The sequence below is a fragment of the Triticum urartu genome, chromosome 2A (assembly GCF_056163025.1).
Source record: "Triticum urartu cultivar PI428250 chromosome 2A, HENAU_Tu73, whole genome shotgun sequence".
NCBI classification, from domain to species: domain Eukaryota; kingdom Viridiplantae; phylum Streptophyta; class Magnoliopsida; order Poales; family Poaceae; genus Triticum; species Triticum urartu.
The window spans coordinates 5,019,023-5,036,658 of NC_141874.1; the positions used below are offsets into that span (position 1 = coordinate 5,019,023).

Here is a 17,636-nt window from a genome sequence, read left to right on the forward strand (position 1 = left end):
ATGTGGACCATTCTCAAAGAAAGAATAAGTAAACAGATGACTCTTGCTAAACTTGTATAGCTCTGGCCTCTGGCTTTGCATGATCTACATGTGTATATAAAGCCCGGTGGTAATAGCTAGTCATTCATGCATTCTTCTCCATCGTACCAACGTAGCAATAGCAACTCTAACACCATATTCAAGCGAGCGCCTGCACTACCGCACACGACACACAATCCCAATGGCATCTGGTGCCACGGCCGCCCCTGAGAGGAGGGTCTGTAGCTTCGAGCCATCGGTGTGGGGCGACTTCTTCATCCGTCACAATCCAGAGCCTCTCCAGGTACATACAGTACAAATATATCCAACTATATATCATCATGAACTGATTTATCATTTTGAGTATGATCATGTAGAACTATTTATACAAAGATATCCTAAGGCAAATTATCAGAAAAAAAAAACATTTCAATGAGCCTACAGTCTTACCGTGTAAGTTTTTGAAATTTCTTTATATTTGTACATAAATAAATATGATCATGTAGAAAAGCTACAAATAAAATATGATTACTAGGTGTGATCTTACATATTGTCACAATACATTCGATAGGTGTACCATTTACGATGGATACTGTCTACTAGCTAACTTTATGAGACACACATGGGTGTAAATGTGGGTGGTCTACGACTAGATCTGGTGGTAGGAGAAAGCCTAGCAAAAATGGTTTCATGTACATAAAGGGTGTTTACATTATTCTGAATTAAAAGTAGTTTATTGGCATTCTAGTGTTGCTTTCCCTTCTTTCTTTTTACCCATGTTCAGCTTTCCATATTATCATATATCTGACTCTTCGCATCAGTGCTGACAATGTTACGAGAATCTTTCATGATATAATATGTGATGGTTTGTTTCTTCCTGGAAGTTCTTCTCATGGATAAAGATACATAAATTGGTCGTCAATCAGACCATTAAGTAAAGGATACTCCCTCCCATTGGATTCAAAGGGATTTTCTTTAAAAAAATGTTTTGTCTCGTTTTTATTTCTCTCCATCGTTTGTTTTGATTTTGAGGCACATTAAGTCTCTGCATGCAAGGATTAAAAAGAAACTCAGCAATTACTGTAATGTTTACTGCTCATTTTATGGCCACGCATGCATGCACCGGAGTTAATCCAACCTAATGCAGTGGTTCAGTTTGGGTAGTCCTACAACTACGAAATCCATTCCACCACTCATGATCTACCTTGGTTGAGGTGAATTTCAAGTTCGGTCCTTTGAATCGGAAGGAAGGGACTATTAAGTAAAAACTGCAAATAATAACGCATGTTAAAAAGACATCATAAAATTTGGAATAAAATGATAAGTAAACTTTGAGTATGCAGTTGTCATTTGGTTAATCATAAAACAACTTTGCATGCGTGCAGATATCAGAAAAGTGCATGAGAGTGAAAGCGGACAAACTGAAGGAGGACATACACAAGTTGCTTAAGACGTCCAAAGGTAGCGTGGTTGAGAAAATGACTTTACTGGATGCACTCCAGCATCTCGGAATAGATCACCTCTTTCAAGAACAGATTAACACGGTGATAGATGAAATCCACAAGAGCGAATTCAATAGTGATTGCCTCTATGAGGTTGCTCTTCACTTCCGTTTGCTTAGAGAGCATGGATGTTGGGTATCTCCAGGTATATATGTCTCATCTATTTACTATGCTGCCAATTTAAGGTTCCATGCGAGCTATATATGTTGTTAATCCATATGTTATCTGAATTATTTACACATTTAGAGTTGGACGTAATACGGGATACTATCAATAAATTGGGTTCTGATTCACCACACAAAAGAATATTTACATACTCGTATGGCCCAAGTTATTTATTGGCACTAGTGAAAAAACATTATCCAAACGACTGAATATATCATGTCTAATAGCTTTTGCATTCATTGAGGACTACATGCTGCATGAAACAACATCATCCCAAATGTAATGGCCCGTCATCCAAATAGTTGTTGTGCTATAGCTATTTGGGATATCCTCACACTTCCAATATACTAGTTGTTATTTTAACTGTTTAGGCATGTGTTTTATGATTAGTGTGTGTAAGAATTATTGCACTACCCCACAAAATACATAGAGGATTCATATATGAACAGTCATGCTATATGTACGATGTGTTTGGCCCGGTATGTGTTCGACGCACAATCTGCACCATCCAACTCAGTTGGCCAGCACCTTGTGTCTGTTTGACTATCATACGAATGTCGTAAAGAAAGTGTTGTATGCAGAGCAATTCTGATATTTGAATAATGAAGAGCTAATACAAATAAGCTTATAACATATGCCACTCCGTCTTGCAGACATTTTCAATCAATTCCAGGGCAAAGATGGAAGCTTCAACATGGATACAATTACTAGTGAACCAAGGGGGTTGTTATGTTTATACAATGCTGCTTACCTTGCAATCCATGGTGAACCGGAACTTGATAATGCCATATGTTTTGCAAGACAACATCTTGAATCTATGAGGGGTAGTCTTAAGTACCCTTTATCCGAGCAAGTGAAACGAAACCTCGAGATACCATTACCAAGAACATTGAACAGAATAGATGCACCATATTATATTGCAGAGTACAAGCATGACCAAGCATGCAACCCCTCTGTACTAGAGCTTGCAAAGCTTGACTTTAATCTTCTGCAGTGTCTTCACCAACGGGAGCTCAAGGCTTTTTGTCGGTATGAGCTCTATCTTGCTTGGGCATAGACTTAGTTATATCTATATTAGCTCTAATAGTTTTTCATTGTGATAACTTAGCAGTTCCCTTATGCTTATCTTAGGTGGGGAAACGATCTATATGAAGATGTGGGGCTAAGCTACTCTCGGAATCGTATAGTTGAATGCTACTTCTGGTCCTACACTGTGCACTATGAGCAACACTATGGACATGCACGACTAATTCTTGCCAAGTTATTCGCGCTATCATCCCTACTGGATGATACTTTCGACATGCATGCTACATTGGAAGAGGGTCGGAAGCTCAATGAAGCCATACAAATGTCAGCAATGATCTCCTGAGAAAATCCCCTCGTAGTATTATATATCCCCTCCATCTGAAAAGATAAGGCGCATTTTGATTTATCAAGACAAGGCTTTGACTAACAACTACTTCATTAATATGTGGTGCAAATTATATAATACCGATTTTGATAGATTAATTAGTCCTATAACAGAACTTATGATTCAAATTTTGTTTCATATAAACTGCATATTAATAGAGAAATTACTAGTAAAAAAATCTCATCTTAAAGGAATAGAATACAACTTAGTTTTCAAAATGTGGCGAGTATTGTGTCTATGATGCATGTCGGCAATGGCAAAACTAACTAGTCATACCTGCAGATGGGATGACAGTGCTATTACTCTTTTACCGGAGTACTTGAAGAGGTACTATGTCAAGTTAATGAAAACCTTTAGTGAGTTTGAGAACGAGCTGAAACAAGATCGCAAGTACCGCATTGTTCACTGTCGGAAAGCAGTATGTATCTATCCATCTGCATCCCTACAATCAAAAAGTTCAAAACCATATTCATTAGTCTAAAATGCATGCATGCAGTTCCAAACGCTGTGCAAGCATTACCAGCAGGAATCCGAATGGTTCCATAGCAGCCACATCCCAAGCTTTGAAGACCACGTGAAGTGCTCGGTCATCTCTGCTGGTACTCCATCCTTGGTCATCGGCTCACTTGTTGGTATGGGCGATGAGGCGACTGATGAAGCATTCAAGTGGGCCCTTGGGTACCCTGACATTGTAAAGGCTTGCGGCGAGGTGACACGTTTCATGGACGATTTGGCTGCATTTAAGGTATAGAGCCTTGATTATATGCAGTTGTGTCTTATATGGTAAACTGACAGACTAGGTAACCTATTATTAAATGTGTGCTTGCTCACAGCATGGCAAGAACAAGCTGGATGTTGCCAGCTCCCTGGAGAGCTATATCAACCAACATCATGTCACGAGCGAGGTAGCTATCGCTGTGCTGGAAATTTTTGTCGAAGAGGCATGGAAAACTACCAATCGAGCACGATTTGACGACCGTCGTGCGCTTCTCCCGTTTGTGAACCGGGTCGCTAACCTCACCAAGAGCATGACCATGTTGTTCCGTGACAAGGGCGACCTGTACACATTCAGCCGCGGCAACAAAGACAGGATCCAACGGCATTTCATCGACCCTCTCCAGCTCTAGATTGTAAACATCCTCCAATTCCTATGCACTTCCAAGCACATCTTTACATCTATATTTCAAGAAGATACATCTAATGTACTCATGTTCTTGTAAAATTTTCCTAAGCTGGGACATTGCACAAACTCTTGGGCTAAGAGTTTAATTTGCCTTGCAATTCATGGTGTATCAAAGTTTTACATGTAGCCACTTGTGTAATGGTCATCACCGATGCTGACTGAAGACTTCGGCCTCAGTTCGCATTTGAGGAAAGACAACAGGACTTGAGATTGATACAAGTTCGTTTTGGTGAGCAATCGGACCAACAAAGCAGTCCGGCTCGTCTACACCAAGAAAATACGACTTACATACAGGCAGTCATACATACAAATTTGCTAGTATATCAACTTATTTTTGGCCTCCATTTTATGGATATAAGGAGATCAATGATGTGTTGTGTTCGTAGGGGAATCAATCACCCACCGACCCAGAAAGAGGAACCGAAACTGAGGATGTTAAAAGTCAGGAAGAAAACCATCCATCACTTCACACTACGCAGTTCCAGCACCTCACAAAACGATTTTTAACTGTCTCGCTTCCTGATTTCAAGTCATCCAGCCGAGGGTATTATTTCTACAAGTAACCAAAAACTAAGGTTCAGCTTCCACATGGGTCCGGAGTTTTTTCGGTTTCCAGCTGTCCATAAATCACAACTGAATGCTCGTATAGAGGAGGGGGGGTGCATTTTGACTTGTTACCATGGCACGACACATTGCTGTCGTTCGTGGTGTGCAGCTGCTTCCTCCTTGTGGGGTTTGGTCGCCTGGAAACCAAAACAACTTGCAAATGTAGGAAACTTGATGGGCTATAGAAGAACCTGTGAACGGGGTAATTTGGTTGAAAGACTGATTCAGTGTGCACCTATGTTCACCGGCCGTTGTATTAAACAAAAAAATCTTTATTCAAATCTTATTATAACTTACATAATTATTCGGGTGCATGAGCGATGTTACATTCTGTTCACTGGATGGATTTATTCTGCTCGTACTGTGCGTGTAGGATTGCATGCATGCATACTCTACTAGTAGTAGTAGTGCTAGGAGTATATATTTGTAACACCCGGGTAGTCAAGCTACCATAATCACACACTAATGGTGCCATGTCATCGCAACTAATTTTCTTAACCTCACTTTGATCCAAACCGAATTCAAATTCAAATTTTTAAAATAAGATAAAAATAATATTTATTCGAACAACAAAACAAAAATGTTCAAATTATTCTATAATTCCCTCTGATCAGTTCTCATGTTGAAACTAACTCCATTTGATTCACAAATAAATTCCAAGTAAATTAATAAATGGTCCAGCAGCAAATAAAATGACCTTCTCAGAATAAACACTTACTTATTTAACTCCAGTTGCCTCCCTACTTTGTGGGTATGCTCAAAATAATGCCTAGTATTTATGTGACAAATTTCACCTACAACAAAATTCATTTGGTTCGAACTTAAAATAGAAACAGAGGAGAAATGCAAAATAGTGGTAGAAAAAGATGATTGGATATGGCACTGTGAACTTTGGCCCATTTAGCAAGAGGAGCTAGGCCATCTCAACTCCCCCTCTCCTTCTACCTCTCTGTTCACTAAACAGAGGCGTTGCAGCCATCCACGGCCATGGCCGCGCCTTGGCGTGCGTGGCGGCCATCCGTGCCCCCTCTTTACCTATAAAGGAGCCCACCGAAAACTCTAGACCCCTCTCGCCCAGTTCCCCCTCGATCCCCCTTCGCCCCTCCACTTTGGATCGATTTGGTGCTCGGAAGCTCGCACGGTGACCGCGCGCCTCGCCACCGTTGCCGCGGCCAACGTGTGCCTCACCACCTGGGAAGACCTCCAGGAGAACTGTCGTGCTCGGCTGCATCTACCCCGAGCATCGAATAAAGCCGGGACGTCCGTACATTCGCCATCGACATCGTCATCTACGCGCACATCGCCGCCCTTGCCGGCGATTAGCCTCGCTCCAGTCCTCCCCGCGTCCACGCGAGCTCGCTGTCGTCTCCCTCGCTGTGAGCACCATTGTAATTCCCCCTATCATTAAGCTCGGTTTCGAGTTGTAGCTAGGTAGAGCCGTAGTCCCACCGTCCTCTTTGTCTTTGTCGGTGTCAAAACCGGCGGATCTCGGGTAGGGGGTCCCGAACTGTGCGTCTAGGCGGATGGTAACAGGAGACGAGGGACACGATGTTTTTACCCAAGTTCGGGCCCTCTCGATGGAGGTAAAACCCTACGTCCTGCTTGATTAATATTGATGATATGGGTAGTACAGAGTAGATCTACCACAAGATCAGAGAGGCTAAACCCTAGAAGCTAGCCTATGGTATGATTGTATGTCCCTACGGACTAAAACCCTCCGGTTTATATAGACACCGGAGAGGGCTAGGGTTACACAGAGTCGGTTACAATGGTAGGAGATCTACATATCCGTATCGCCAAGCTTGCCTTCCATGCCAAGGAAAGTCCCTTCCGGACACGGAACGAAGTCTTCAATCTTGTATCTTCATAGTCCAGGAGTCCGGCCGAAGGTATAGTCCGGCTATCCGGACACCCCCTAATCCAGGACTTCCTCAGTAGCCCCGGAACCAGGCTTCAATGACGACGAGTCCGGTGCGCAGATTGTCTTCGGCATTGCAAGGCGGGTTCCTCCTCCAAGTACTTCATAGAAGATTTTGAACACAAAGGTAGTGTCCGACTCTGCAAAATAAGTTTCCACATATTGCCATAGAGAGAATAATATTTACACAAATCTAATCTGCTGACGTATTCCGTAGCGTGACATCACACCACGGCCAAGTCTTTATTCGAATCGTTTTACTGTCCCACCTCAGCGCGTTTAGCAAGGCGGTTTCCTTAGCACGTCTTGTCAAAGCAGAGATCGTGTCCCTTATTCCGGGATTCTCATCAATTCGGGCATGGGTAACCTAACCGCGCCATTGATTACGGCGCTTGGGAGATAAGCGAGTTTTACCAGGCTGGTGGGGACGCATAGTCGTGTCCGCCCATATAAGGGGATAAGGATCCACCTTTTCATCCACGCCTTCTTCCTCCTTTGCCTATCCATTTCCGCGCACCCGAGCTCCAGCGCCCAAGTCCGCACACGCCACCTCAACCTTCTCCAGCCATGTCCGGAGCGGGAGGCAAGTGGATGGTCTCCTCCGTCACGGAGAGACACATCAAAAACTGAGGAAGGTCGGATACTTGTCTAACGACATTGCGCACCGGCTTCCCAAAGAGGGGCAGCTCATCCCCACCCCTAGGCCCCATGAGAGGGTGGTGTTCCTTCCCCATTTCCTCCGCGGACTGGGCTTCCCTCTCCACCCATTTGTCCGGGGGCTCATGTTCTACTATGGCCTGGATTTCCACGATCTGGCCCCGAACTTTGTCCTCAACATCTCGGCGTTTATCGCCGTGTGCGAGGCTTTCCTCTGCATCTACCCCCATTTCGGCCTATGGCTCAAGACTTTCAATGTCAAGCCGAAGGTGATGCGCGGCACCTCCAAATGCCCTGAAATTTAAATATGATTTTTTTCTAGAATATTTGAGAATATTTGGCACTGAGAACACAACAGGGGGGGTCAACCACCTACCCACTAGGGTGGAGGGCGCGCCCCCTGCCTCATGGGACCACGGTGGCCCTCCTCCACTTATCCTTTCACCCATACACTTCTTCTTCCTCACACAAACACGAATAACCAGCTCAAACCCGAGTCCAAGCTCGTTTTGCTGCCATTTTCGATCTCCTTGCTCAAAGCACCTCTCACAAAACTACTTGGGGAGATTGCTCTTTGGTATGTGACTCCTCCATTGGTCCAATTAGTTTTTGTTCTAGTGCTTTATTCATTGCAAATTTTTGCTGCTTAGGTGTCCCTGTTCTTGAGCTTGCATGTCAAATTTATATGGTCAAAAGTAGTTTTGATGCATGATATAGGCTCTAGGCACTTGTAGGAGTAGTTGCTATCAATATTATTGAGTTTGGTTTACTTTTATTTTGAAGTTACTAAAAAAATTCAGAATTTTTCAGAGGAAGAAATATGCTTAGGAAAATGTTCCAAGGTGGTTCTTCAAGGAAGCAAGGACCCAGGCTTGCAATATGTGATGCTGATGATGAGCCACCAAGAGACGCTCCAGTGCGTCCTTGTGAATGGCCTTCTGAGAACTTTATGGATCGAGCGGGAATTAAGGAAGAATTCAACGCATATTTGCGTAATGCTGATCTTGTGAGCTTCGAGGAAGAGAAGTGCAGCCAGTATCACAATCTCAGAAGTACCTTTGTGAGGAGGTTTGAATTTTCAACTTCACGTAATTCTCCAACTGTCATGTTTGATCTTTACGGTAATTCTTACACTATGGACTTAGAGGATTTTACCACTGCTTGCAAACTTCCACAATGGGGTAGTATAAGGGATCCTCGCAAATCTGAATTTAGAGATTTTCTTGCTAGCATAACTGTAGGAGAATCTAGAGATATAACACAAGCCACCATAGGGAGCATTCACTTTCCTGCTATACATTATTTTGCTCTCTTCATAGGTAGATGCATTAATGGTAAAGATGAGGCATGTCACATGTGTGTCCCTGACCTCAGTATTCTTAGGAGTGTTGTGTTAGGAGATAAATCTTATAATTTGGGAGCCATTGTTGCACGTAGGTTGCATCTTAATAGATTTAATGGAGATTTCTTTGGTGGAATTTATGCAACCCGCATAGCTAATTTTCTTGGTGTAGCCATACGCGAAGATGATATTGAATTACCTCCTGCTTATCTAGATTTTAATGCTATGGTTCACCACCAGTTTGTCGAGAGGAACGAATCACCTCTCCAGTATCGACTAATCTTTGACAGACGTCGTGTTGTCCGTATTACTCTCCTTGCTCCTGCCTTCTTTGATTATCAAGCTAAGAGGAAGATATACTATTATCAGAGAGGAGGCAGATGAGTACGAGAGGAGAGAGAGGAGGCCACTCGTCGCCACGCTGCAGCTCAGCAGTTGATAGCCGCTGCATCGCAGTACGACCCCAGCTACTATTATGGATATCCGCCAGGCCAGCCGTGGCCATAGACCAACTTAGGCCAAAAGCCTAAGCTTGGGGGAGTACGTATTTCCCACCGACATTACATTTATGTTTACACACTCATTTCTAGATGTCGGTGCTCATACTTTTTCATTGTATCATCCATGCTAGTTTATTTCCCTTTTTATGCTTTCTTCTTGTGTGTTTAATAAACCTTAAGAAAAACCAAAAAAATTTAGTTGTAGCTTTTAATCAGTTTAATTTCCATGCTTGTAGTAGCAATTAAAAAGAAAACCCAAAAAGATTTCATGTTCTTCTTTTGCTTGTTGGGAGCTTTCCTGTGTAAATAGTTTTATTTTTTTTCTTTCCTTTGGGGGTCGACAGGAGAAGACCATAATTAAATTGTTGAAGTGGCTCTTATATGCATTATTGTTTATCTGACAAAAGAGCCCATAATGCCTTGTCTTCTCCTGTTTATTGAATGCCTGCAGATTCCAGCTTAGTCCAATGCACATGCACTATTATTATTATTCACATCGTTCGGTCGTGCAAGTGAAAGGCAATTATGATGATATATGATGGACTGACTGAGATGAGAAAAGCTGGTATGAACTCGACCTCTTTTGTTTATGTAAATATGATTAGTTCATCATTCCTGATTCAGCCTATTATGAATAAACATGTTTGCAATGACAACTAGAGATCATAGTTTCTTGTGCCATGCTTGATTAGCTATGAGTTATAATGGTTTACCTTCCGTGCCAACATGCTATTGAGATGGTTATGATGTGGTATGATAGGGTGGTATCCTCCTCTGAATGATTTAAGTGACTTGACTTGGCGCATGTTCACGCATGTAGTTGAAACAAAATCAACATAGCCTTCACGATATTTATTTTCATGGTGGATTATATCCTACTCGTGCTTGTTGCATTCGGTGTTGATTAATTTTAATGCTTGTTCATGACTGTTGTCGCTCTCTAGCTGGTCGCTTCCCAGTCTTTTGCTAGCCTTCACCTGTACTAAGAAGGAATACTGCTTGTGCATCCAATCCCTTAAACCCCAAAGTTATTCCACATGAGTCCACTATACCTACCTATATACGGTATCTACCTGTCGTTCCAAGTAAATTTGTATGTGCCAAACTCTAAACCTTCAAATAAATATCCTGTTTTGTATGCTCGAATAGCTCATGTATCAACTAGGGTTGTCCGTATCTTCCATGTTAGGTGGGTTATTCTCAAGAGGAGTGGACTCCTCTCCTCACTCACGAGATAAATGGCTGGTCACCGGGATGCCTAGTCCCATGCTTTATGCAAACTAAATCAAAATAATTGCAAACAAAACTCCCCTTGGGACTCTTGTTAGTTGGAGGCACTCGTTGTTTCGAGCAAGCCATGGATTGATGCTTGTTGGTGGAAGGGGAGTATAAACTTTACCATTCTGTTTGGGAACCGCCTATAATGTGTGTAGCATGGAAGATATCACCATCTCTTGGTTGTTATGTTGACAATGAAAGTATACCGCTCAAAATATTATTCACCTCTGTTTCAAAACTGAGCTCTGGCACCTCTACAAATCCCTACTTCCCTCTGCGAAGGGCCTATCTATTTACTTTTATGCTGAGTCATCATCCTCTTATTAAAAAGCACCGGTTGGAGAGCACCGCTGTCATTTGCATTCATTATTGTTAATTTACATTGAGTATGACTTGACTGGATCTCTTTTACCATGAATTACAATGTCTAGTCAGTCCTTGGTCTTTAAAGGTGCTCTGCATTTATGTTTTGTGGTCCCAGAAAGGGCTAGCGAGATACCACCTTGTTATATCATATTATGATTTTTTTGAGAAAGTGTTGTCATCCGAGATTTATTATTATGCCTCGCTAGTTGATTATGCTATTGATATGAGTAAACTTGAGACCTATGCGTTACTGCAAATGTGGTTAGTTATAATCTTTGCTGAAAACTTGAATGCTGGCTTTACATATTTACAACAACAAGAGAAAACAGGGTTTGTAAAAGTTTTTCTTTATCACTTTCAGTTTGTCAATTAAATTGCTTGAGGACAAGCAAAGGTTTAAGCTTGGGGGAGTTGATACGTCTCCGTCGTATCTACTTTTCCAAACACTTTTGCCCTTGTTTTGGACTCTAACTTGCATGATTTGAATGGAACTAACCCGGACTGACGATGTTTTCAGCAGAATTACCATGGTGTTATTTATGTGCAGAAACAAACGCTCTCGGAATGACCTAAAACTTCAGGGAGCAACTTTTCAGAAAATATGAAAAATACCTGCAAAAGATGAAGGCCAGGGGGCCCACCGCCTATCCACGAGGGTGGGGGCACGCCTGCCCCCCTAGGGCACGCCCCCTACCTCGTGGGCCCCCTGTTGCCTCTCCGACTCCAACTCCAACTCCATATATTGTGTTTCAGGGATAAAAAATCAGAGAGAAGAAATCATCGCGTTTTACGATACGGAGCCGCCGCCAAGCCCTAAAACCTCTCGGGAGGGCTGATCTGGAGTCCGTTCGGGGCTCCGGAGAGGGGAATCCATTGCCATCATCATCATCAACCATCCTCCATCACCAATTTCATGATGCTCACCGCCGTGCGTGAGTAATTCCATCGTAGGCTTGCTGGACGGTGATGGGTTGGATGGGATCTATCATGTAATCGAGTTAGTTTTGTTAGGGTTTGATCCCTAGTGTCCACTATGTTCTGAGATTGATGTTGCTATTACTTTGCTATGCTTAATGCTTGTCACTAGGGCCCGAGTGCCATGATTTCAGATCCGAACCTATTATATTTTCATCAATATATGAGTGTTCTTGATCCTATCTTGCAAGTCTATAGTCACCTATTATGTGTTATGATCCGTTAACCCCGAAGTGACAATAATTGGGATACTTACCGGTGATGACCGTAGTTTGAGGAGTTCATGTATTCACTATGTGTTAATGCTTTGTTCCGGTACTCTATTAAAAGGAGGCCTTCATATCCCTTAGTTTCCGTAAGGACCCCGCTGCCATGGGAGGGTAGGACAAAAGATGTCATGCAAGTTCTTTTCCATAAGCACGTATGACTATATTCGGAATACATGCCTACATTACATTGACGAACTGGAGCTAGTTCTGTGTCATCCTAGGTTATGACGGTTACATGATGAACCGCATCCGGCATAATTCTCCATCACCGATCCATTGCATACGAGCTTTCCATATATTGTTCTTCGCTTATTTACTTTCCCGTTGCTATTGCTATCATCACTACAAAATACCAAAAACATTGCTTTTACTACTGTTACCTTTTGCTACCGTTACCACTACTATCATACTACTTCTCTACTAAATACTTTGCTGCAGATACTAAGTTTCCAGGTGTGGTTGAATTGACATCTGCCAATACTTGAGAGTATTCTTTGGCTCCCCTTGTGTCGAATCAATAAATTTGGGTTGAATACTTTACCCTCGAAAACTGTTGCGATCCCCTATACTTGTGGGTTATCAGCCTACAACATTCAGATCCGTATGTATCTTGCAAATCTCTATGTCTCCCTCCTTGACTTGATCGCGGATGGAATCGAAGTGTCTCTTGATGTGCTTGGTTCTTTTGTGAAATCTGGATTCCTTTGCCAAGGCAATTGCATCCAGACTCCTTCATTTGCTGCTTCCGAAGAAGCTATGTACTCCGCTTCACACGTAGATCCCGCCACGACACTCTGCTTGGAACTGCACTAACTGATAGCTCCACCATTTAATAAAAATACATATCCAGTTGGTGACTTAGAGTCATCTAGATCAGTGTCAAAGCTTGCATCGACGCAACCATTTACGGCGAGCTCTTTGTCACCTCCATAAATGAGAAACATATCCTTAGTCCTTTTCAGGTACTTTAGGATGTTCTTGACCGCTGTCCAGTGATCCACTCCTGGATTACTTTGGTACCTCCCTGCCAAACTAATAGCAAGGCACACATCAGGTCTGGTACACAGTATTGTATACATGATAGAACCTATGGCTGAAGCATAGGGAATGACTTTCATTTTCTCTCTATCTTCTGCAGTGGTCGGGCATTGAGTCTGACTCAACTTCACACCATGTAACACATGCAAGAACCCTTTCTTTGCTTGATCCATTTTGAACTTCTTCAAAACTTTATCAAGGTATGTGCTTTGTGAAAGTCCAATTAAGCGTATTGATCTATCTCTATAGATCTTGATGCCTAATATATAAGCAGCTTCACTGAGATCTTTCATTGAAAAATTCTTATTCAAGTATCCTTTTATGCTATTCAGAAATTCAGTATCATTTCCGATCAACAATATGTCATCCACATATAATATCAGAAATGCTAAAGAGCTCCCACTCACTTTCTTGTAAATACAGGTGTCGGTGTCAAAACCGGCGGATCTCAGGTAGGGGGTCCCGAACTGTGCGTCTAAGGTGGATGGTAACAGGAGGCAGGGGACACGATGTTTTACCCAGGTTCGGGCCCTCTTGATGGAGGTAAAACCCTACGTCCTGCTTGATTATTCTTGATAATATGAGTAGTACAAGAGTTGATCTACCACAAGATCAGAGAGGCTAAACCCTAGAAGCTAGCCTATGGTATGATTGTATGTTGTCCTACGGACTAAAACCCTCCGGTTTATATAGACACCGGAGAGAGCTAGGGTTACACAGAGTCAGTTACAAGGAAGGAGATCTACATATCCGTATTGCCAAGCTTGCCTTCCACACCAAGGAGAGTCCCATCCGGACACGGGACGAAGTCTTCAATCTTGTATCTCCATAGTCCAACAGTCCGGCCAAAGGATATAATCCGGTTGTTTGGATACCCCCTAATCCAGGACTCCCTCAGTAGCCCCCGAACCAGGCTTCAATGATGTCAAGTCCGACACGTAGCATTGTCTTCGGCATTGTAAGGCGGGTTCTTCTCCAAATTTTGAATGTTTGTTAAGCAGTGTCCGGCCCCATAAATGTTGGACCTCTTGGCTTCTGCGCCCAATAAGGGCTATCTTCCACGCGTCGAATGAATATGAGGAGTCAGGGCGTTTTTACATTCGCCCCCCCCCCCTAGCCAGATAAATAAATTGTCTATTAAAGGGATGGGGATTCTTAGATCCAATCCACATCATCCTCCCCCAGCGAGAATCCATCAGAGCGCGCTTCGGAAAAATCCACTCTAGCATGGCCGACCTCCGCAACTCCTCCTCCCCCCATAGCCCTAAGCCCGGTGATTGGGAGAGGTGTTCTATCCCACACAGTCGATTAGTCGAACTGCAGACTAAGGGATTTCTCCCTCCAGCGTATATGGTTCCCGTCCGAGCAGGCCTCGCCACCTACAATGGCGGGGAGCAAGCGGAGAGCTTCCCCAGCCCCTCTACGGGGAGCGGGTATGCCTTGTTCCTTACTTATTAAGGGGACTCGGATTTCCAATCCATCTGTTCCTCCGCGGGCTCCTGAAGTTTTACGGCCTCCAACTGCATAATTTCACCCCTGCTTCCATATTACACATCGCCGGTTATGTTGCCCTCTGCGAGTTATTCCTGGGCCGTGAGGCTCATTTCGAGCTGTGGAAAAGGTTATTTTGCCTCGTCCCCCGCACACAGGAGGGGTCACTTTATCAAGTGGGCAGAGCCGAAATATGGTGCATCGCCGAAACTAGATACCTGTCTGGTACTCCGAAGAAGACGTCTGAGGACTGGCCTTCGGAATGGTTTTATATGGAGACGTCCCCCTTCCGGACCCTGTTCGGCGGGGTCTTCCTGAGTTCAACAATGCTCCTCTGAAAAAACGCCGAAGCTGGCGCCCACGAAGCCCGCAGGAGGAAGACAATGGAGAAGTCCTTTACCTGATGAACCGGATTAAAGCACTGGCTCAATCAGGATTGACAGTAATCGAGGTTATGTCAATATGCATAATGCGGGGAGTGCAGCCACTTCAATATCGAGGGCACCCCCTGTGGTGTTTTAACGGGGAAGACGATGCCACCCATTGCGGGCGTAAGGGTCCGGACAACGCTGCTGCTTTAGCAAAAATCCTGTCCGAGCTGTTGAAGGGAGAGGAAGAGGAGTTCATCCGCATCAAGCCACAGGATGGATTCTCCATGTACAACCCTCCAAGCTAGGTGATTTATATCTCCTTACTCCCATTCTTCCCACATTCTTTGTCGTAGGTACTCACCTTGCCATTTTTTGGCAGGAACTGTGAAAAGCCATAAGGGAGGTCAACAGCCCGTCCCCGCAACCATAGGACCCTGACCGGGCCCTCGTTCCCGGACTCGAAGAAGATCCGGACATATTCGTGGAGCTGGTAGACCGGCAGTTCTATCAATTGAGCTGTGATGACGCCATGGTGGCCATTACGGCCGACTATCCTGGACTGCTCCCTGCGTCGCTCGTAAGAAAAACCAAAATCCCAACTACAAAAACTAGGATCCCCTTTTAGATACTTCACCTACCATATACATATGGTGTTTTACAGGGAAGGCATTCGGGACGCCGTGCCGAACCCGCAGCAACTCGCCAATAAGAGGCACCGAGGCCGGGTAGGCCAAAAAGGAAGGCGGTCAGGACGGAGACGCGGCGCAGAGGTATGACAAAAACCCTACTCCGTGGTTGTCGTCTTTCTCAAAATGTAATGACGTCCATGTTTCTTTAACAGAAAAAACGCTCGCCGGAATATGTCCAGTGAGGCTGCCGATCATGCTTCCACCAGTCGGGCTCCAGGACCGGACATAGAGGCGGAAGCCGACATGGGGCGGACGCGGATACTCCCCCTACAGAGGATGCAGATAGAGTATCCACTACAAATTTAGAAGTGGAGAGCGCCATGAATCATAGGCGTCGCCGGGCCATACTCCGTGACGCTTGCTTCTCACCAGAGGCATTTGATGCCTTCAATTCTGGAGACGCGTACCTCCGTGCTGCTCAAAATGGTCTAGCCAGAGCCACGGACCAGTATGTAAGGGATGTACGGGTAAGCAAATCTGACGATTATATGTATCAGTAGCTCCCGAGACTTGAAACAGTTAGCAGAACTGATTTAAGGATCATCTATTGTGAAGGTTCTTACAGAGAAGAATACTCGACTGTCACAGGAGCTGGAGGAATGCAAGACCCAACTTCGGGCCGTCGTTGCCGCATTGAAGGAGCCTAAAAAGTCCCCAGCTGGCAACATTTCTTTCAAAGAATGATAGGTACCATATAGTGTGCGGTGTGGCTGCAGATCTAACAATAGATATTGCAGATGAATCCAGAGAGAATCTGGTGGACCAGCATGTCGTACGACAGCTAAAGGCTGGCGAACACGTGCTGACTGAGGTCAGGCGGGAGAAAAACAATCTCCAAGATGCTAATACCAAGCTGAGCGTGGAACTGAAGGATGTTCGAGCCCAGCTTGCGGACTCCTAGAATGAGAATAAGCGGCTTCGACGTGACATTTTCAGTAAGTGCTTGGATGAACCCTTAAAAGGGGGGTGGCGGAGAAGCTGGCTAACAGAATTATGTCTGCAGGTATGCTGACGAGTCGTCCCGCGGAGGAGATGCCCGGGTCTGCGGGTGATCTTCTACTCGAGCTCTCATGACTGCACGAACAAGTTCGACAGGTGATGCGAGGTATTGCCCAGGCCTTGTGGCCATCCGTCTCCCTGCTAGAAGGCATTGGAGAGCTTGCGGAGAAGATCAAGGGAGCACGGCGGCGCTTCCGATTATGGAAGATATTGGCCTGCCGTCAAGGTGCCAGGGAAGCCTGGACCATGGTGAATATGCGTTATACCAAGGCTGACCCAAACCACATGGCCGAGGTCGGACCTGTGGGGCCCGGTGGGAAAGAGATCCCCGTTAGCTTAGTGTATGGGCAAGTAGAATTAGCCGCAAAGTATTCCCAACAGAATTGTAGGCTAGACAGCCTCTTGGATGGTATAGAAGAGGAATTTAGTCAGTCTACATGACTATGTAATTAAAGTGACATGTATAATGCCTTCTAGCCGGATTGTAAATCATTTGTCATGGCGGACCTTTTCGCTTCAACCTCAGGACCCGATAGTCCAGAGTGTGTCCGAATACCCGCTCAGTTATATAAGAACCGGGGTATGCGTGGAAACCAGGCGTAGGGGTCATTAGTGCTTGAACAGACAAGTATCCAACTAGTTATGTTATATTACATGGGTAGTAAGAAACATCTTCCAGGGAGAATAGTTCCGTTAGGGGTTCCTTTCCCTGGGTATGCATGCCCTAAAGTGCATGTCCGGACTGTGAGAGGAAACACAAGCAAAAACATCTAGGGCACATATGGAAAATAAATAAAAATCATCTTTTGTTCACTGACCGAGTATTCCCTTAAGAATGCTTGCTTTCGGCTTCACCCA

The 17,636-nt window shown here is 44.3% G+C and overlaps 1 protein-coding gene across 1 annotated transcript; it reads left to right on the forward strand.

Moving 5' to 3' along the window:
* The first annotated feature begins 220 nt into the window (after window positions 1-220).
* Window positions 221-4,223, forward strand: LOC125540587 (tau-cadinol synthase-like). The gene is made up of 7 exons (XM_048704194.2): window positions 221-322; window positions 1,404-1,665; window positions 2,339-2,714; window positions 2,817-3,035; window positions 3,379-3,514; window positions 3,593-3,841; window positions 3,930-4,223. Exons 1-7 carry the CDS (start codon window positions 221-223, stop codon window positions 4,221-4,223), a joined length of 1,638 nt encoding a protein of 545 aa, XP_048560151.2.
* The last annotated feature ends 13,413 nt before the right edge of the window (window positions 4,224-17,636 follow it).

What these genes read in the sequence shown, in the direction of transcription:
- LOC125540587 (XM_048704194.2), top strand. Translation starts at nt 221, where the DNA reads ATGGCATCTGGTGCCACGGCCGCCCCTGAGAGGAGGGTCTGTAGCTTC. An exon ending in TGGATGTTGGGTATCTCCAG is followed by an intron (nt 1,666 to 2,338) that starts GTATATATGTCT and finishes TCCGTCTTGCAG; the next exon opens with ACATTTTCAATCAATTCCAG. An exon ending in CTCAATGAAGCCATACAAAT is followed by an intron (nt 3,036 to 3,378) that starts GTCAGCAATGAT and finishes TCATACCTGCAG; the next exon opens with ATGGGATGACAGTGCTATTA.